This window comes from Lynx rufus, unplaced genomic scaffold (genome assembly GCF_022079265.1).
Source record: "Lynx rufus isolate CCGP_SWC_20201006 ecotype Redwood Valley unplaced genomic scaffold, mLynRuf1.p SCAF_2, whole genome shotgun sequence".
Lineage (NCBI taxonomy): Eukaryota > Metazoa > Chordata > Mammalia > Carnivora > Felidae > Lynx > Lynx rufus.
This window is the reverse complement of record NW_025814834.1, coordinates 221,749,064-221,768,901: the sequence shown is the minus strand read 5'-3', so window position 1 is coordinate 221,768,901 and position 19,838 is coordinate 221,749,064. Positions and strand designations below refer to the sequence as shown.

General features: G+C 62.9%; 1 protein-coding gene across 2 annotated transcripts in view; it reads left to right on the top strand.

The window, feature by feature from the left end:
* The first annotated feature begins 802 nt into the window (after positions 1 to 802).
* The window catches only part of SKI (SKI proto-oncogene), a 70,114-nt gene continuing 51,078 nt past the window's right edge, over positions 803 to 19,838 (top strand). For both annotated transcript variants that reach the window (XM_047083390.1, XM_047083389.1), the window contains exon 1: positions 803 to 1,812. In XM_047083390.1, coding sequence (XP_046939346.1) covers positions 844 to 1,812 — 969 coding nt within the window. In that variant the 5' untranslated portion in view covers positions 803 to 843. The remainder of the gene's footprint in view (positions 1,813 to 19,838) is intronic.

Sequence of the window (19,838 nt, the reverse complement as noted above, 5' to 3'; positions counted from 1 at the left end):
TCAGCGCTCGGCGCTCAGTCCGAGCCGGAGCGAGCCGCCGGGAGGATGTGCGCCGAGCCCCGCGCTGCCGCCGCCGCCGCCGCCGCCGCCGCGCTCTGAGGGCCGCCGCCACAGGCGCTCCCGCCGCCCCGGAAGCCGCGCGCGCGCAGGCGGGCGGGCGGGCCGCGGAGCCGGGCGCGGGCGGCGGGGTGGGCGCGGGCCGGGCCGGGGCGGCCGGCGGCGGGCGCGACGCGGCCGGCCAGCGCCGCCGGGACGAGCCGGGCGGGCGCCGCGCGGTGGGAGGAGCGGGGCGGCGGCGGCGGCGGCGGCGCGCCGCGCGAGGACGGCCCGGCGGGCCCCGCGCCCGCGCCCCCGCTCCTCCCGGGCCCCTCGGCCTCGGCCGCCGCGGCGATTCGCGCCTCGCGGCGCCGGCACCTGCCCGCGCGCCCCCCGCGAGCCCCGGGCCCGCGAGCGTTGGCGTTGGCGTTGGCGGCGCGCGCAGGGTCATGCCCCGCGCCTAGGGCCCGGGGGGCGCGCGGGGGGCGCGCGGGGGGCCCGGGCGGCGGCGGCGGCGGCGGCGGGCGGGGCGCGGGGCGCGTGGATGTGGCGCCGGGCCCGGGCGCCGGCGGGCTCCAGCGGCGGGACCCCTTCGCCCCGCCCGCCTACCCCTTCGCGCCCCCGGGCGAGGCCGAGGCCGCGGCCGTGATCGGTCGGGAGCCGGCGGCGGCGGCGGCGGCGGCGGCGGCGGGGGGAGGGGGCCGGGGCAGGGGCCGGGGGCGCCGCCGGGGCGCCCGGGGCGGCGGCGGGGGCCGCGGGGGCCCGGGCGCGCGGGAGCGGGAGCGGCCCGGGGAGCCGGAGCGCACCATGGAGGCGGCGGCGGGCGGCCGCGGCGGTTTCCAGCCGCACCCGGGGCTGCAGAAGACGCTGGAGCAGTTCCACCTGAGCTCTATGAGCTCGCTGGGCGGCCCGGCCGCCTTCTCGGCGCGCTGGGCGCAGGAGGCCTACAAGAAGGAGAGCGCCAAGGAGGCAAGCGCGGCTGCGGTGCCGGCGCCGGTGCCCGCGGCCGCGGAGCCGCCGCCCGTGCTGCACCTGCCAGCCATCCAGCCGCCGCCGCCGGTGCTCCCCGGGCCTTTCTTCATGCCATCCGACCGTTCCACCGAGCGCTGCGAGACCGTGCTGGAGGGCGAGACCATCTCGTGCTTCGTGGTGGGCGGCGAGAAGCGCCTGTGCCTGCCGCAGATCCTCAACTCGGTGCTGCGCGACTTCTCGCTGCAGCAGATCAACTCGGTGTGCGACGAGCTGCACATCTATTGCTCGCGCTGCACGGCGGACCAGCTGGAGATCCTCAAAGTCATGGGCATCCTGCCCTTCTCGGCGCCCTCGTGCGGGCTCATCACCAAGACGGACGCCGAGCGCCTGTGCAACGCGCTGCTGTACGGCGGCGCCTACCCGCCGCCCTGCAAGAAGGAGCTGGCCGCCAGTCTGGCGCTGGGCCTGGAGCTCAGCGAGCGCAGCGTGCGTGTGTACCACGAGTGCTTCGGCAAGTGCAAGGGGCTGCTGGTGCCCGAGCTCTACAGCAGCCCGAGCGCCGCCTGCATCCAGTGCCTCGACTGCCGCCTCATGTACCCGCCGCACAAGTTCGTGGTGCATTCACACAAGGCGCTGGAGAACCGGACCTGCCACTGGGGCTTCGACTCGGCCAACTGGCGGGCCTACATCCTGCTGAGCCAGGACTACACGGGCAAGGAGGAGCAGGCGCGCCTCGGCCGCTGCCTGGACGACGTGAAGGAGAAGTTTGATTATGGCAACAAGTACAAGCGGCGGGTGCCCCGGGTGAGTGTCCCTGCTGGCCGAGGGAGGAGGCTGGGTGTGCCGGGCCCCAGGGCCTGGAAGCTGGGAGGGCCGGGGAAAGGCTGGGGGGCCGTCCCGGGGCCAGGCAGGGGCTCTGTCCTTGCAGGCCGGGACTTGTCTTAGGGTTTGTTTTTGAGGAAATTCAGGGTGGCGTCAGTGTCCCCATCGACGGCTGCGTAGGAAGGTCCTCCGGCTCGATCCCCATGATGAGCCGGCTTGCTAGGGGTGGGGGTGGGGGGGTCCTCGTGTTCTGCGGCCTGGCGGGCACAGAAGCCATCGCTCAGATGGGCTGCGAAGGGCAGGCTTCAGGACTCAGATGCTCTCGTCCCGAGTCCTGGGAAGTTAGATGTGGGCCGAGCCCAGGCTGCAGCCTCAGGCCCTGGGGCCTGCCTTGGGGCCCTGAGGAGGTGTCCAGACCGAGTGGGCTCCCAGGCTCGCAGACAGAGAGGGCTGCCTGCCCATGGACCTCAGCAGACAGAACTGGGCCAGGCAGCGCCTGTTTGTGCCTTGAAGTCTTGGGAGACAGACTCAGAAACGAAGCCAGGTGTCCAGGCCGCGGTGGCAGGGGGCCGAGACACGGCGACTCCAGCTCTGTGCGTCTCCATGGGCCTGCCAGGGTGTGAATCCTTGAGTCCCCCGTGTGGCGGCAAGGGCCACTTGGCCCTGGGCTTGGGGCCCTGGTCAGTGGGCACCTGGGGCCCTGAGTAGGAGTAGCTCATGGCCTGCGATTTGTTTTGGACACGCCTGGTTCCTTGTCTCCCTCTCCCTGAAACGCTGAAGGGCGGGGGAGGCCACTGGCTGAGGCTCTGTTGTCTGCCCGGCGGAGGATCTCTGATCCGGCCGGGCAGCTTCTGGGCCACTGGACGCCAGAACCATTCACTGGGGTCCTCGTCAGCTCTTCATGCTGCCTTCCCCTCCCCAAGTGTTTGTAACTTTTCTTTTAAATATCCAGGCTTATTAAACTGCACGCTCGGAATGCTGCACTGGCTTAGCTATTCTTAGGAGGCCTAATTAATTCAGCTATTGCATCAAACTTTTCTTTTTCTAAATCTGTGAATAGATGCTCCCGCCCGGTTTTCTCTGGGCGCCCCTCCAGCGCAGTGTCAGAGTCTCGGTGAGCAGAGAGGAGGGGCTAGGGATGTAGGGGCCTGTTTGCCTGTGCTTGGGGAGAGGGCTGCCGTGTGCGCGCGCACGTGCACGAGCGTTCGGTGGCATTTCTGCCCTCAGCTACGCCGGTGCCCAGGTGGCAGCCGTCCGCTGACTGTAGGGCAGGGGTTGTGCACGTGGGATGCTTTGAGTCGGGGAGGATGCTGGCAGGAAAGGCCGGCCCGAGCCCTCGATTTCAGATGAGTCTGTGATGGGCGGCGTGATAAGCACCCCGTGTGAACTGGGGGCTTTTCTGTTTGGGGCGCCCGCTCCTTCCACCGCCGGTGTGGCCTAGGGGAGTCCTGTGTGCAGGGCTGTGGTAGGTGCGGGCTGTAGCCGGTGGGTGAGGCCGTGGCAGGTCCCCCACCTCCAGAGCAGGTGGCAGAGGGCCTTGTCCGGCGGGGTGTGCCTGTGTTGGTGTTCAAGTTGCGGGGTGGGGGCTCGCCGGGGCTGGCCTTTTGTCACAGCTACAGTCCTGGTCCCGGGGTCCCTTGTAGCAGGCCCTGTGCTCCTGGGCGCGGCCGTCCCCAGGCTCAGGGAAGGCCCAGCCTGGGCTCCCGGGCCGGAGCGCTGCCTGGGGAGGAGGCAGGACTGTTTCCTGGCGCCACCGTCCGTGGAGCTGAGGCCAGACCCCGTTTCTGCTCTGGCCTTTTCGACAGATGACCAGCGCCCTGTCTCCTTCCGTGCTTTCCCCCATGCTGCTTTAAATTTTATGTACCGATTAAACGGAAATTTCCCAAGATGAGGAGGACGCGCTTATCGTAAGTGGGTGGGGTCTCCAGGTCAGTGTCAGCCCCCGCTGTCCCGTGTGGTGGTGGCCTGGGCGTCTGCCCACGAGCTCTCGTGCCGGCTCTGCCACCTCGTGGGGTGCTCTTCCTGCTGGCTTTTTCTGCCTGTCCTGTTCTTGGGGCTCTGCCTGCTGTCTTGGCTCTGTGACCACGCAGTTGGGAGTCCTGGGGTGTGTCGTTCTCTTTAAATCCCTTAGCAGAGCCATGTGCTCGTCTGTCTGCGTGCCGAGGGCACCACGTGAGGAGGAAGGTCTCGGCCTCAGGGAGGGATGGGACCCCCCAGCTGCCTAGACCCCACTTGCTATGGAAGGAGCTGCCTGGGAAGAGCCCCCCCCCCTCCCCCCGTGCCCCGCCTATCTCTGATCGCTCCTTCCGGTCGCCTCTGACGGCTTATTTGTGGAATATATTTTGATTTCTTCAATTACTTTATAGCTTAGTTTAATATTTTTGACTTAGCAGGGTTGAGGACAGCAGGGAACAAAGAATGTGCTAGAATTCCTCTCTGTAGGGGACATGACTCCCCTGGGGCCTTGGGTTCTGGTGAGGCAGTGGGAGCTGAGGCACGTTCCCGTGTTGTGGGGCTCGAGCCGCCCAGCTCTCCTGCCAGCCGGAGACTCGGCACCGTTTGCGCTCAGTGCCAGGAGGGCCGCTGGTCTCTGGGGGTCTCGGAGACCCGCTCACCTTTGCCCACCCTGCTTTGCCTGTGGCCGTGGCCGTGGTGGGTTGTCTGTGGTTGCCCCAGTGTGGAAATGAGTGTGGGGTGGGGCTCCGACCTCGAACCCGGAAACCCTGTGAAGGCGGCCTGTCTGCGAGTGTGGGTTGGCAGGCCTCCTTAGGGATGCCCCCTCACGTCACGGGGGCCTGCAGGAAGTGCTGTCGGCCGTGCTGGGGCCGTGGGGAGCCGTCTCCCGGCCTCTCCCCCCTCCCCCCCCACGGGGTGCTGCCCTGGGCGCCCTGTGGTAGGCTAGCCCAGCTGCGGGACCCCAGGGGATGGCTCCCACATCCTCATTGCGTCCCTCCTGCTATGTGACCTCGAGCCAGTTGGCTTAACCTGTGTGGGTCTCCGTTTTCTTGTGTATGAGATGGGGACGGTAGGAAGTGGTGACTGGTGATGTTTTATTTCTCTAGGGTGTTTAGGTGTCTGGTGGGGGTGGGGTGGGGGTGGGGACACGTCATGTGTGGAGGAACACATGGCAAGGAGATGGGGACTGTGGTGCCCTTTCCACCCCTGCCCTCCTCTTCTGCCCGACTGGCTCTGTCCCTTCCTCTTGGGCTTGTCTGATGGTGTCTGCGCTGAATTGGCCTGGTTGTTTAGCAGCGTAGGTTGCTGTCACAGGGGAGGACGTGGGTGCTGCCGGCTCAGCTGCTGCTGGGGGCCTCCTCGCGGGGTAACCAGGGCCGACCACGGGACGGGGCGCTGCCTCCCTGGGGCCCGGGCAGGGTTGGGGCTCCTCGGAGATGCTCTTTGTTCTTCCGGGGGTCCCGATTCCCAGATCGGAGAGCCTGGCTTGTGCGGATCGTCCATTCGTCCTTCAGACGCCATCAGAAGGGTCCTTTTGTAGCCTTGCTCTTGTCATGCGGCTCGTTGTGCTCCAGGGGCCTGCAGGCCGATGGCCCCTTGGCGTGTGGCGTGAGGGTCCGCGACTGCACGTGTCTGGATTCCTGATGTTGGGACAGGTTTTCTCCTGTCACCTGCAACTTCTCCCTGGTCAGAGGGCGGGCTTCCTCAGAGCAGGGACCGGCCGGCAGCCCTGGGGATGCCGGGTCTCGTGGCCTGTCTTGGGGAGTGACGGCACCTCTTGGGTCCACAGGCCGGGAAGGGGGTCTTGGTCTGTGGACTCTCCCCTGGAGAGGCGTGTCTGGTCTTATTTAAGCTGATGTTATCATGGGAAGGAACAGTGTGAAGAGGGTGCTGCCAGGCTGGAACAGACTCCGACCCGCGCGCTTCCTTGGGGCCCCCTCTTGAATGGGGTGCTGTCCTTTGGATGCCGTCTGCTGTGTGGGCAGAGATTTAGCGACGGAGTCGTCTCTTTGTCCGCTCGTTCTGCTGTAGGTTTTTGTGGGGTTCCATGGTGATTTCCTGGCTGCAGACGTGTGGTTGAGAAGGTGGGTGCTGGCTTAGGTGACGCCCTGGACGGGCCTTGGCCACCCCCTCCCACCCATGCGGAAGGACAGGGTGTGCCAGAATGAAGGCTGGGGAGTCTTCTCCGGTGGGGGACGTGGCAGCTCAAACGAGCTCTGCTTCCCCCCCATGCCGTGGAATTGGCCGTGCGGGAGCGAGGGGCTGCTGAATGGCTGGCCGGGTGCCTCAGCCCGTCTGAGTGAGCAGAGGCACGTCTAGATGGTTCTCCAGGTGTGGTCTGTCCGCCTGTCTGTCTGCCATCCTGCCAGTTTCCAGCTGGGCCAGGCCCCCTAGCTTCTGGGGTCTCCCCAGGGCAGCAGCTCGCCTGGGGCAGCGGGGTCATTGAGTGACCTTTGCCTCTGTCCCTGCTGTCTCACTGGGGTCTGTCCGTCCGTCCGTCAGCTGGGGCTATGAGAGTAGGGTCATTGACTCTTGGCGTCTCGGTTTCTCAACCTTCCCCGCAGCCGGTTTGTGTAATGTCTGTCTGAGGTGCCGGGTGAGGGCAGACAGGCCTGCGCTGGAGGAAGTCTGGGGGACTGTGGCCGAGCCGCACCCCGCACCCCTGGCCGCCGGGGAGCGGGGGGGGGGGGGGCTGGGGGAGGCCGTGCTTCCGGGGCCGGCTCTGGCCGTCTGGCGGGAGGTGACCGCGGGAGGTGGCCCAGGCCGGCGGCCGGACTCTTCACGGCGGCCCCGGAGACTGTTACACAAGCACCAATAATGTGTCTCTTTCTAAGGATTGCGAAAGTCAGGGAGGATTTCTCCACTGGAGGAATTATGCAAGTTTCAACTGAAATGTTTTTAAAAAGTTTCTTTGTTTTGAGTCAAAATATAGAGGCTGAATTATTTCCTTAAGGTCCGTGAGAGCTGCAGGGGGAGGAGAAGCCTCCGTTCTTGCCCCAGCCCTTGCCCTCCTGGCTCGCTGTCCCTGGGGAAATGGGGAACCAGGCGGAGTTGGGACGGAGCCGGGGCGTGGCCTGGGGACCATGCCCATTGCTCCCCGCTTTCTGTTTATTGACCATCTCAGATGGGGGGGGTGGATCAGTGTCGCAGTGAAGGGACAGGAAGTCATTTCCTGGGGGTGTGGGGCGGTGTGGGGCTGTGTGTGGCGGGCGGCCCCTCCCTGCAAGGCCTCGCGTGGTCTGAAGCGGGTTTCGGTTGGTGTTGGGTTAGAGCCACAAACGGTGTCCATGGGAATGAAGTGGCGTGGGTGGTAGGGACCTTGGGGGGGGGGCTACATATGTGGCCACCCTGTTGCATGTGTGAGCACGACCCAGGTCCCCACCCTGCCTGACCTCTCAGAGGCTGCCCCGCCCCCCCCCCCCGCCCCCCGCTGCCCTGCCCTGCAGCCCAGGTGCGGTTTGTGCAGGCAAACTTGGGTCACGCTCAGGAAGCCTCTAGCACGTTTGCAGGGCTGGCGTGGAGTAAACAGTAGCTCTTACGCTGCTCTTCTGTGAATCAAGAGTCCGATTCTAGGGGAGCCCTGCTTTCAGAGCAGTGAGGACGGGCTGGAGGCCCGTTTTGCTGCATGAGACTTACTGTCTTTCTGGGCAACATCACTGCAGAGGCTCGGCGAGGTGGAGTGGCCTTGCTGGTCCCAGCATGGGAGCCAGGAGGGGGGCCTGGGGGTGGGGGTCCCTCCAGTTTTGGGACTCACCACCGCTGGTGTCAACTTGTTTACTAAAATTAAGGACCCGGACCCTGGTGTGAAATGGAACTGGGATGGTTGGGGGACAGGAGAGATGTCTAGAAGAAGGACGAGAGTGGACGGGGCACCTGCTGGGGCAGAGATCCCTCTGGCTGCGTGTAGGTCTGCTGGTGACCGTGGTGCCCGGTACCCGCTGCACGTGTCCCGGGCGCTGCTCTGGTCGTTGCTGGCAATTCTCGTCCCTTGGGGTAATCCTCGTGTCTTTCGTGTGGGTGGAGGCAGATGGGAGGCTTCGGAGGGGTCCTGGCAGAGCCCGGGAAACCCGTGAGATCGTCTGGGTGTTTGGCGCCTGTGTCTCATCTGGCTTTACTGCTGGGACTGGGGAGGCTGCAGAGAACACGACTTGGAGACTTTCAGCTACGGGTCGCGATTCAGGAAGCGCCGGCGCCACGCTCGGGGCCGCGCAGCCTGCGGTGGTCGGGCCTTCCGCTCCGTTCCCCGGGCCAGCCCGCTGCGGTGGGCCTGGGATTTGTGTGTTTGTGGTTGTCAGCCTCGTGGAGGGGGCAGGTTGGTCACAGCTGGGTCCCCAGTTCCGGGCCCGGAGTAAATACTCCTTGAATGACTCACAGAGGCATGAAATCACTAGTTATCGAGAAACCTCGGCAGCTCTGCTCCTGACGGCGAGGAGAGAGGGAGGGAGTTTCTCGGGAGTAGAGTGGTGTCCCTCAGGCGTCGCTTGTCCTGGCCGTGTCGTGTGTCGTCAAGAAGGTGGCTCGCTCAGATCTGCGCGGGGGGGGGCCTCCGATCCTGCTCTGACTCGGGTGCTTGGTTATTGCCTGTTGAACGAAGGTGTTCTCAGCTCTGGCGCCGGATGAGCCTGGCTGTGTTGCCCACCTTGAGGGGGCTTCCGATGGCACGTTAGCTGGCTGCTTTGCAAGAAACGTCTCTTGTTGGAAATAGGCTTCCCGGGGACCCGCTGGGGTGCTTGAGGTAGAGGGTCACCGCTGTGGCAGGGAGGAGAGGGGAGCCTGAGACGGTCAGCCGGGTCCCTGCGGTCTGAGGGCCCCAGGTGCCAGTGGGGCTCTCGTGTGGCCCTTGCCCCCTAACCGGACCCCGGAGCCCACGTGTGAGGGGGCAGGTAGGGGTGACAGTCCCATGATGGCGGCTCCACCGTGTGTCCCAGCTCCTGGGTCTGAACCTCTGGGATGGGGGTGGGGACAGTGCACGTGTTCTGGGGGCATCTGCTGGTGGCGGGTTGTCTGTCTCCCTGCCCCGGAGGCCGTCTGCTGCGTCCTCACAGGAAGCTACTTGCTTGTGACTTGGTGTCTGGGGACCTGCCTAGAGTCTGGGTCTGGGGCACGTTCTCCCCTGTGCCCTCCTCTTCTCCACCGGGGCGTGCGGCGTGTTGGGGGAGGAAGTGTGTTTTTAGGGGGGGCCGAAGGTCTGTCCTGCTTCATACGCAGGACACGACCCCCGCGCTGCAGTGTCCCCACAGCCCGGGTGAGCATGGCTACCCCCGCCGGGCGCTTGGTGCCGGATGACCAGAGAGAACCTTTCATGGGGGCCAGGCCTGCATTCCCTTGGGAGCAGAGCCAGCTTCTCATGCCCTGTCTCCATCTGTCCCCTGTCAGCTGAGTGTTCTTTCGGTGACCCCAGCCCCCTGGTGAGACCTGTGGGGGGGGGGGTGGCGGCGGTGATGGGCGAGCCGGCTCCTGCGTGTGGCATTCGTGGCTCCCCCTCTGGCCCTCCTTCCGCAGAGCCGTGGGTTGGTCACCACTTCAGTCCGTGGGGCTATCCCCGTGGATGCTTTGGTCTGCCTGACATTCTCCGTCCAGACCTGCTCCCCGCTACACCGAGACCGTCAGGATGGGAAGTGACAGTGGCTCAGCTGTGGGGACGTGGACACTGGTCTGCGATCCTGATGTAGGCTCTGTGCTGAAAGTGACACAGAAACCCCTGTTGTTGGTTTTTTTTTTAATTTTTTAATGTTTATTTTTGAGAGAGAGAGAGAGCGAGAGCAGGGGAGAGGCAGAGAGAGAGGGGAAGACGCAGAATTTGAAACAGGCTCCAGCTGTCAGCACAGAGCCTGAGGTGGGGCTTGAACTCGCACACCACGAGATCATGACCCGAGTTGAAGTCAGATGCTTAACCGACTGAGCCACCCAGGCGCCCCCATAACCCCTATTTGAAAGACCCACAGCCCTGTTGCCGGCCTGGGCCATGTGGCGCCCCGTCTGGGTCCCTAAGCCGCCCTGGTCGGCTGAGATCCACGCGTCGCGCTGGTGCTGGGGCTGCCCTGGTCGGGCCCCTGCTCACAGGGAGCTCCCCTTCTCGAGGGGGGCGCTCTCAGCCTTGCGGTTCCTGCCGTGTGGCCCCTGGCCCCCACCGCAGAGCGAGGCCACGTGTGCCAGCCTGGGGCCTGTGCCTGTGTGTGGACGGTGAGCGCGGCCGTCCAGGCTCAGCCATCGCCACCGGTGAGGCAAGTGTGTTTCTCCAGTGGTCGGGCTGGTGCTCCCTGAGCACGTGGAGGACCCCGGATGGAAGGGGGCGGTCAAGTGCGCCACCGGGGAAGCCGGGAACCCTCTCCCCGGAGGGACAGGCAGGTGCGCTCGTCCCATGTGCTGGGAGCCTGCATGGGAGGTTGAGGCAGAGGTGCCGGGTGGGGGCGGCCAGGAGCAGCCCATGGTGGGATCTCCGGGCTGGCGACTCTGCCCCCTTCCCACCCCGGGCGGGGGGCCGGGGCCGCGGCCAGAGAGCGCTGCGGGGGTGAGGGTACCCCGGGCCTGGCGGGAAGTCCGTGCGGCCCCGGCGGGCGCGTGCGGGTGGTCCCGCCTTACCTGCTGCCTCCCCGCTTCCTGGCGTTACAACTGTGTTGCCCAAACCATTAAAAAAATGATGCTCCCAAGCTGAATGATATGCAAATGTAGTCAATTAAGCGAGGGGATTTTAATTAGCAGTTTAAGTTCATGTGTGAAGTGCCTTGCCTTAATTACTTGACAGTTTTGTTGTAAATTTGCTAAGTTTTTTTTGCAGAACTATCAAAACTGTGATTTTTTTTTTTTTTAACATTCTTGTATGCAGTAAGTGTCGCCCAGCCTGCCTGACCTTAGTGGATTTTGTCTCATTTTAGGAAGCTCTTTCAGCTTTGAGAACAAGGTAGGCCCGCGGGTTGCCTCGGTGCGGCTCGGCGAGCGGGGACGTGTTCCGTGTTTGTGGAACGCGGGCCGGCCGTGGTCTTGGGCTGAGAAAGCGGGCCCGGTCCTGGAGCGGAGGTTAGGGAGGGTCTTGACTGACGGGACCACAGAGGGCTGGGGGCTACAGGCCTGTGCCCTGAGGAGCTTTGAGGGGCCCGCACGGTGGGCCCGGGTCCCCTCGTCGCCACAGCGCCCATTTCGGTCCCTGATGCCTGTTGGGGGCCCGGGGGAGTTCCGGACTTTGAAGCTCCTTCCCAAATACGCAGGAGGAAGCCTCTCCTCCTGCACACCCCCCACGCCCCGAACCAGAGTGTGGTGTCCCCCCCCCACGGGCTCAGCCGGGGCCGGCCTGGTGTTCCTTTGCTGCCGCCAGGCGAGCGTTCCGGCGTGGGAGCGGGTGGTCCTGTGGGGCTGGCGTTGGAGCCTCCTCCCCTTTACGGGAGAACGTGCCCTCACTGTTCTCCAGAGGGTCTGGGGTCACGGAGGGTCCCCTGCACCCCTAGACTTAATTGCCTGGTGGAGCTTGACGCCTCTTGTGTAGTTAGACGTTTTATTTTCTCACTTAAACGTTTTTATTTGAATCGTGATTGCTTTGGTGGATCTGTTTTCTCTCAGTCTCTGCGACAAAGGCTTGTGTCCTGGTTCTCTGTGTGATCCCTGGGGGGCTGAGGACCATGACGGGGACCCAGCAGGGCGGCCCCACAGGGTGGCCTGCTGTCCCCGTGGCTCCAGGCTTTTGGAACCTTGGCCAGCATCAGCCTCCCCGGCAGGTGTGAGGGGCCGGGGGCCTGTGGAGGGGGTGCAGGTGGCACCGGGGAGCTGGGCCGGGGGGTGGCAGGAGCTCGGTGGCCGCTCTGCGTGCCTGGGCCTCTGCCACTGTTGGTTACGCTTCACTGGCCTCGTGGGACAGAAATCCAGGAAGGCGGTGCCGGGCAGGGCTGCCCGGATCCCTTCCTGTCACTCCCAGCACCGAGATGGTGGGCGTGCGCCATCTGACGCGGGGCCCGGGAGGGGTGCGTCCCTTCCAGCGCCATCGGGGCGCGTCTGGGGATACGGATACGGAAACGGAAACGCAAGTTAGGACGGGAGGTTTCCCGCTTAGACCTAGGTGGCGAGGCTAGTGAGTGTGGCCCACACGCCCGGGCCAGCACTTCCCAGTGTCTTACGCGTTTGGTTTCCTCCGACTTCTCCCCCTTTTTTTTGCAAGGGGCTGTGCTCCTAACGTGTCCAGAGTCCGGACGGGTCACAGCCGTGGCGTCGTCAGCGTAGCTGACAGTAACGAAGGGATCTCCTTCCTGCCAGAGGCGCCCAGCCCGCACTTGGGTCCCTGCTGTCTCAGAAGTGGCTCTTCCGCGCTTGCTTTGCAGGGTCCAGGGCCACCGTTGCTCATGATTGAGGGGCCTTCTGCGCGTGCCTGCTGCGTGCACACGTGTGCGTGTGCCTGCCTCTGTGCGCGTGTGTAAGGCCACATATTTCCAAGTATTCTGTGGTATCGAGGGTTCCGGCATTTATTTAGCTGCGTTTTTGTTACGAGTGAGGCTTCAGGGAGCGTCTTGCCGCAGACGCTTCCCGGAAGCCTCCGAGCACCAGCGTAGATGCGGGAACGTCATCTCAGACCGGCTGCGCCCCCCGCGTCCCCACGCAGGTTAAGAGGTACACTCTGCCTGCTCTGCTCTTCTGTTTCATTGCGACCCCCAGGGGACTCCATCCTGAACGTCCTGTGTGTGCGCCTGTGTCCCCGTGGAGCCGGCGTGGCCCCGTCACTGGCGCCTGTCTGCACAGACCCTCGCCCGGGGGCTCCGGTCACTCGCTTGCCGCCTCGTTGCCGTGTGGCTTTGCCGCTTGAGCACATCGGCCTGTCCCCACGCTTGGGGCGGATGGTCTGGCTTCCCACGTGGATGACTTTGAACAGGAGTCGCGGATCGTCGTCGGCCCGTGTGCGCGTGCCTGGGGCCTGGGCCCCGAGTGACGTGGCCGAGCCGGAGGGCACCTAGATCGTGCTGGGCTGTCCTCCGAAGTGGCTCTGCCGTGCCCCTGCGGGGGGGAGGGGCCCCCGTGTCCTGTGCTGGCCGAGGTCAGCCCTCTCTGACCGTGTGTCTCCTTGGGCACGTGTGAGGTCAGGTGGGGGGGTTTCCTGTGGAAGATTCGGCAGATCAAAGGGGGCACCCGCTGGTGTTACTTACACACACACACAACATGCACATCTGTATCTCCTGTGCCTCCTAAATCCCGACTGAGGGGTGACCGCTCCGTGCTCTGACGCCAGGAGACCTGGGGCCCCTGAGAGGTTCTCGATTTTACACATTCCTGAAACTCGTTCTGTAAATGGCTTGCCAGTTTGTTACACGCCCAGAGAATTAAGAAGGTTCCTTTGCTCTTACAACCTTTGGTGGCTGTCATTCGGGATAACTTTGTTAATTTGAAGGGTGAAAATCTCATTTTTTAACTTCTTTCTACTGGCATTGGCCATTTTGTTATTTTTCGCGTTTTTGTAATTAGCCTCATGCATTTGCTTTGTTGTGGTAAAATGTAGCTATCGTAAAACTTGCTGTTCTAGTCTTTTTTTTTTTTTTTTGAGAGAGCATGTGGGAGCTGGGCGGGGCAGGGGGTGAGAGGGAGAGAGAGAGAGAAAGAGAAAGAGAGAGAATGAATCCCTATAGGCTCCACGCTGAGCCCTACTCGGGGCTCGATCCCATGAACTGTGAGATCATGACCTGAGCCAAAATCAAGAGTGGGACGCTTAACTGACTGAGCCACCCAAGCGCCCTAAACTGGGTTGTTCTCTAATTGAGTTTTGAAAGTTCTTTACGTAACTTAGGTATGTTCTTCACCCAACGTAATTTGCTAATGTTTTCTGCTAATCTGTGACTGACTTTTTCATTCTCTGAACGGTGGCTTTAGAAGAGCAGGTATTTTTAGTTTTGATGAAGTCCAAGTTACAATTTTTATTTTATTTATATATATGTACTTGCTGTTTGTTTATTTTGCGAGAGAAAGAGAGGGAGAGAACGAGCAGGGGAGGGGCAGAGAGAGAAGGGGGACAGAGGATCAGAAGCGGGCTCCGAGCTGAGGGCAGAGAGTCTGACGTGGGGCTCGAGTCCACGAACGGTGAGATCGTGACCTGAGCCGAAGTTGGATGCTCAATCAGCCGAGCCACCCACGCACCCCAGTATTTTTAATTTTTTGAGAAACGGCCGCACTTTCCTACGGTGGCTGCACCGTCGGGCGTTCCTACCACCAAGTGCCCGAGGGTTGCGTTTCTCCCACATGCTTGCTGAGGATCCGTGTTTGTTTTGTGTTTTCTGTGGTTTCGGTAAGGCAGCCACCCCGATGGGCGCAGGCGGGTGGTCGGTCGTCGCGACCCTGGTCTGCACGTCCCCGCGGTGGGTGAGGTGAGCGACCGGTGTGCTTTTTGGCCATGCGCTCGCCTTCTGTGGAGAAATGCCTGTTCGAGTCCTTTGCCCCTTTTTGAGTCGAGCTGTTTTGTTTTATTCGTTGGCGGGAGTTCCTGATGTATTCTGGATGTGAGTCCCGTCCGTTGTGGTAAGTGACGGTCCGGTGTCATGTCTCTGGTACGTATTGGGGCTTACGATCCTCCGTTGGCGTCAGAGGCGGGAGCCTGTCTGTGCAGGAGACCCTCCGTGCCACCCAGGCAAGGGCGGGGACTGGGGTGAGGGGCTCTGGGTGTTTGTGGGGGGCAAGTCTCATGGTGCGAGGACAGTGGCGGGTGGACCTGAATGTGGATGGCATCTTATTTTTGATTTTGTTTTTTAAAAGATTTCGTTTTACTTCATTTATTTATTTAAAAAAAACTTTTTTTTTAATGTTTATTTATTTTTGAGACAGAGACAGAGCACGGATGGGGGAGGGGCAGAGAGAGAGAGGGAGACGCAGAATCCGAAGCAGGCTCCAGGCTCCGAGCCGTCAGCACAGAGCCCGACGCGGGGCTCGAACTCACGAACCGTGAGATCGTGACCTGAGCTGAAGTCGGATGCTTAACCGACGGAGCCACCCAGGCGCCCCAAAGATTTTATTTTTAAGTGATCTCTACACCCAGTGTGGGGCTCGAACTCACAACTCCGAGATCAAAAGTTGCGTGCCCCACCGACTGGGCCAGCCAGGTGCCCCGTGGAGGTCATTCTGTTGCGGAGTGCCTGCCATGTGTGCGGCCTGTGGCAGCCGGGAAGGGGTCAGTCCACCCTCGAAATCCATTGTCTCCACAGCTCACACCCCTCTCGTGTGGACTTTTAGGTCCAGGCCTATTCTCAGCCATAGTTTGCACTAGTTTGGTTCTGTCGGTTCCAGGAGGCTAGTAGGGGTGACAGGTGGCCTGGGGGGTGCTGGTCCTCCAGACGGGCCACATGCTGTTGTGTTGCGGCACCTTGTGCGGGAGGCGAGTGTGTGTAAGTGACCATGGCCTTGAGGCTGAAGGGGGCGGCCTTGTCCTTTCTGCAGAGCCCTGGAGGGCCTGGCTTCCTGTCTCTTTGGGTCATGGGGTGGCCCCTGGGGCCTGGAAGGTTGCCTTGGCCAGGACACGTGGCATCCACGCTGCCTGTGCCCGTCCCTGGGGCTGCCCTGACCGAGCCAGGGACTCCACTGCCAGCAACCATTTCCGTGACTTGGTTTCCAGATGCCCCTTGACCCTTGGCCTCTGGGGTCAGGTGCAAGCTTGGCTCCGAGAGCAGATTCCTGGTCCAGGTGACAGCTCTTCCTTTTTGTCTGGCTCTTAGCTGTGGGCTATTAACGAGGGCAGGGGTGCTCTGGGAAGGAGGCTCCTCGGTGTGTGTTTGTCAGATCCTCCCGGGGTTCCCATCTGCCAGGCGCTGGTCGGAGGAAGGCCTGGCCGTGGGAGCCTGGGCAGGGGCCCTGTGTCCAGCCTCAGGAAGGGTGGCTCTTTGGGTTTGGGTTGAAGGGGAAAAGTTGAAAATCTCTTAGGGGCCACTTGTCTGCTGCCCACAGCGAGGCGAAGGTCACTGTCCCTTTTTTTTTTTTTTTTTAAATGTTTGTTTATTTTTGAGAGAAAGCACGAGCAGGAAGGGGCAGAGAGAGAGGAAGACACAGAAGCTGAAGCATCTCCAGGCTCTGAGCTGTCGGCAGAGAGCCTGATGTGGGGCTTGGACTCAAGAGCCATGAGATTGTGACCTGAGCTGAAGTCGGACACTTAACCGACCGAGCCCCCCAGGTGCCCCAGAGGTCACTGTCCTCGAGTCTGATTTTCAGCGTCCTTTTCTCCTTCCCTCATCTCTGGATGAGGAGTAGTCACCGCAGCTATTTCCGGTCAAGTAGGAGTTTCTAGAAGTTTAGACAGAAACGGCAGAGCTTCCTGGGTGTCTCCTGGGCCCGGGTCCCGGCCAGGCCCCTTCCTCACCCTGGGGTCCCGGGTCGTGCCACTTCCCTGGGCCTCGGTGTCCCCTTCTGGAGCACGTGCTGGAGCGCCGTGCCGTGCGGATCTGAACCTTCCAGTACTCGCAGCGCCCTTTCTTCCCAAAGCCAGGGCGTCTGACACGGGAGGCGGCCGGGAGCCCGTCGGGGCCGCATGGCACGCGGAGGCTGGTGCAGTGGCTCTCCCCCCAGCCAGCTGAGCCGGTTGGATGGACGTCAGCAGGTGCTGTGAGCAGAAAGCACAGGCTGCGCCAGGCAGTGGAGGTCCCTGTGCCCGCGCTGGGGGTGTCCACGTACTGGGACCTGTGCTGTCCATTGTTGGTACCGCCCCCCTCCCTGCGTCGGCGCCTCCCCTTCCCAGACTGCACGTCTCAGCCACCTTACAAGGGGCGGCGTCCGCTGTGGGGCACACGATGGAGCGTCTGACCCGGGCCTCTGCGTGGCAAGTCCGCACGGCCCCTGACTCACCCGCTGGGATGTCGGGAGCCCCCACTGTCCTGGGAGCCAGCAGTGGTAAACTCCTCATCCACAGCCTTGATCCGAATGGGGTAAAATTGACCCCAGAGCGATTCTTTTTTCTTTTTTTTAAGTAGCCCGACTTGGGGCTTGAACTTGTGACCCCCAGACCAAGAGTCGCATCTGCTATCGGCTGAGCCAGTCGGGTGCCCCGACCCCAGAGTGCCTCTTATCTGGAAAAACGAGGTTTCCCAGAAAGTGAAAACAAGGCAGTGGGCAGAGAGGCAGCTTAGAGACCGTGGTTCCCTGTCCTGCTCACGTTGGGTGGACAGCCAGCGACACCGGCCCATGGACCTGAGTTCTATAGCTGTCCTGCACCTCGGCCGGCGGCTGGGCCTTGGGGTTGCGGTTCTGTGCTCGGCAGTCCTGGCTGGATCAGAGGTGTTTCTTTCCACCTCCTGGTGCCTGTGTGTCCAGGTCCACGCGCTCGACGGGTTCCTGGATCGTTGTCCCAGAGAGCGGAATTGGAATTTGAGATCAGGTATCGTAACCAGGGTTTGTTGCAGTTCTGGAAATGGGGGATTTTCAGAGTTAGGGGTCACGTGGCTGTTTCGTTTCCGATGCACTCGGCTTCGTGTTGAGAAAAACCACCAAACGGGCTTAACTATCGAGGGAGTTGATCGTCCTGCACAACCCATGCTCAAACGTGGTACCTGCCGGGCCGTCCCGAGAGCACCGGGCGTGCGGTCTTGGCACGTGTGCTTGTGTTCCCGCGTGTCCCGCTGCTGCGGGTGGCTGATGACAGAGTGGAAATCTGCCCATCTGGAGGCCTGCCGCCTCTCCTTGGCTTGGGACTTTTCATTTTGGAAAATCTTTAAGCCTCTGGTGGAGTTGTGAGAGCAGCCCTCACCGAGGCTCATCGCCGTCGACACCTCGCTGCGTGGGCGCACCTCTCTTTTGAGAGTGCGTCCTCGGTGCACGTTTCCTGACCGTGAGGACGTTTTGCTGTTGGCACGGCTTGGTGACCACCAGGGTGCAGCCTGCGGCTGGGGTGTCTTTGTCCCCGAGCCTCTTTGGGGTTCATACCTTTTTCATACCCCGAGCCTCTTTGGGGTCCTTCACGACAACGGTGCGCTGGGGGCACAGGGCGTCCTGTGGATCGTGCCTCCGGTCCGCGCGCCTGGCGGAGGTGGCGGGGGCAGCCCGCGGTGGAGGCGGGGGCCGCGTGCGGCTTGTGGATTCCTGCACCCGCCACTCGGCAGGGAGCCAGGTCGGCACAGATGGAGACCTGTCCCTGGATGTGGACACGTCCTCCAGCCGGAGCCCCTGCTGAGTGTGGGGTTGGGTCACAACAGGGCACATGTTGACGGCCGAGTATTTTTCTGCACGTGAACGTTGGCCTTTTTTCCGCGTCTCTGTCGTAGGTCATTTATAGAAACTGAGCCGCTTCCTTCCGTTCCGCGGTTTTCCCCGGCTCCTGGCTCTGCAGGCCTCCCACGAGGCTGCGTCTGCTGACACTTCACCGTCCCTTGCCTGTGTCTCTGCCGGCGGTGCCCGGAAAGGCTGGGGCACGTGGGCACTCCTGCTCTTCCTTGCTCAGAATGTTCTCCCAGGCTGGCACCCTGTGCCGGGAGGCTTCCCCGGAGGCCAGTGTGGCCAGTGGGGTCAGGAGGGACAAGAAACCAGGGCCAGGTGGTGGCATCCTTCAGGTGCCGGTAGCCGTGGCTTGGGTTGCGGTGGGAGCACGGCAACTGTCATTTTTGTTTCCAGTCTTAAAACAAGTCTTAACCTTGAATTTCTGGAAGATCTGTGAAGTCAAAAAGGCAAAGGTCCGGTGCCGTTCAGCTGGCCCGAGAAGGATGAGCGTGCTTTGAGAGCAGGGATCGCTGCCCTAGCGTCAGGGGTGTCCAGGCTCTCGTCGGGGAGCAGCCTGCGCCCCGGGCCCGACCCTGTGCCTGCGCCCCTGACCTCCGGGAGCAGCCTGCGCCCCCGCCTCCCGGTGTCCAGTCCTTTCTGGAGGAGGCGGTGTTCGTACCGTGGTTTTTCACGCTCCCTTTGTTTGTGGCCCAGGGGCCGGGCTTTCTGAGAGGACGAGGCGGTCGTGAGCCTGGGTCTGTCACACGAGCACTTCGAGGAGACGGTGTGTAAACCTGAGTTGCTCCAAACCCTCCCTCGCACGCCCCATCCCCGAGGCTTTGGCCTCTGCCGGGGTCTCGTTTCTGTCCCTGAACACAGGTTCCCACCATGCGTGTATTTATTAATAAACGCCTGCATGCCCCACGGCCCAGCAGCGGGAGGCAGGGGCAGGAACGGGCCTTTTTGGGGGAATGAGGCACAGGAGCAGCTGGGGCCATGTGGTGGGGGCCGTGCACCAGTTGTCTGCAAGGGCCTGGGGGGGGGCATGTGGGAGCGGGCGGCGGTCCCCCAGCGGGACCCGATGCTGTCCGCCGACGCCCCCCGCCCCGTCTCCGCCCGGCTGTCAGGGTCCGCGGCCCATGTTGAACAGAGGCCTCCGTCCCGGTGCTGGCGGGGCCGCCTTGGAGCCCACGCTTCAGCGGGAAGGAGCCCACAGCTGCCGGGTGGCAGTTAGGGGGCTGGAGGGGCGCGTGCCTTGCTGGCCAAGGCCTCGGCCAGGGTTAGTGCCAGTGGCCCCTGGATGCTGTAGGCCAGAGTAGACGTCATGGTCAGAGTGCCTACGGACTCACCTGCGAGTCACGCCCACCCTGCCCATCGACTTCGAGGGCTGCTCTGACTGCGGAATCCTTGCAGGCCGACGCACACCCGCCACGGGCTGGCGTCTTGTTGGTGTGGCCTCGCCCTCACGCCTGCTGGAGTTCACCCCGCTGTTTGGCGGTCCCGGAAGGGCCTCTCCCGGGGGTGCCGAGAGCGAAGACGACCGGCCCCCTCTTTGGGCCCTGGGAGACCCTGGCTGCGACAGAGGAGACAAGGGCTACCTCGCACGGCCTTGGGGCTGCGGTCCTGCAGTGCTGGAAAGGCCTTCGTGGGCCCGGAGCTGTCCTGAGCCGTGCTGGCCGTTCTTGTTTCCGACGCCCTGGGTGCATTCCTGAGTGGTCTCTAGGTGTGTCCAGGGGGACGGCTGTTTCTCTGGGTCTTTTGGCTCCTGCTTGTTTGTCTCCAGATGATTCTGAAGTCTAGATTAGGTAGCCTCCCTGGACGTGCCTGCTTGGAAGACTGGCAGGCTGGGCCTTTGCACCCCCGCCCCCCGCTGCATCGCACCGGCGCTGTCCCCTGCCCGGTCCTTCTGCCCTGACACG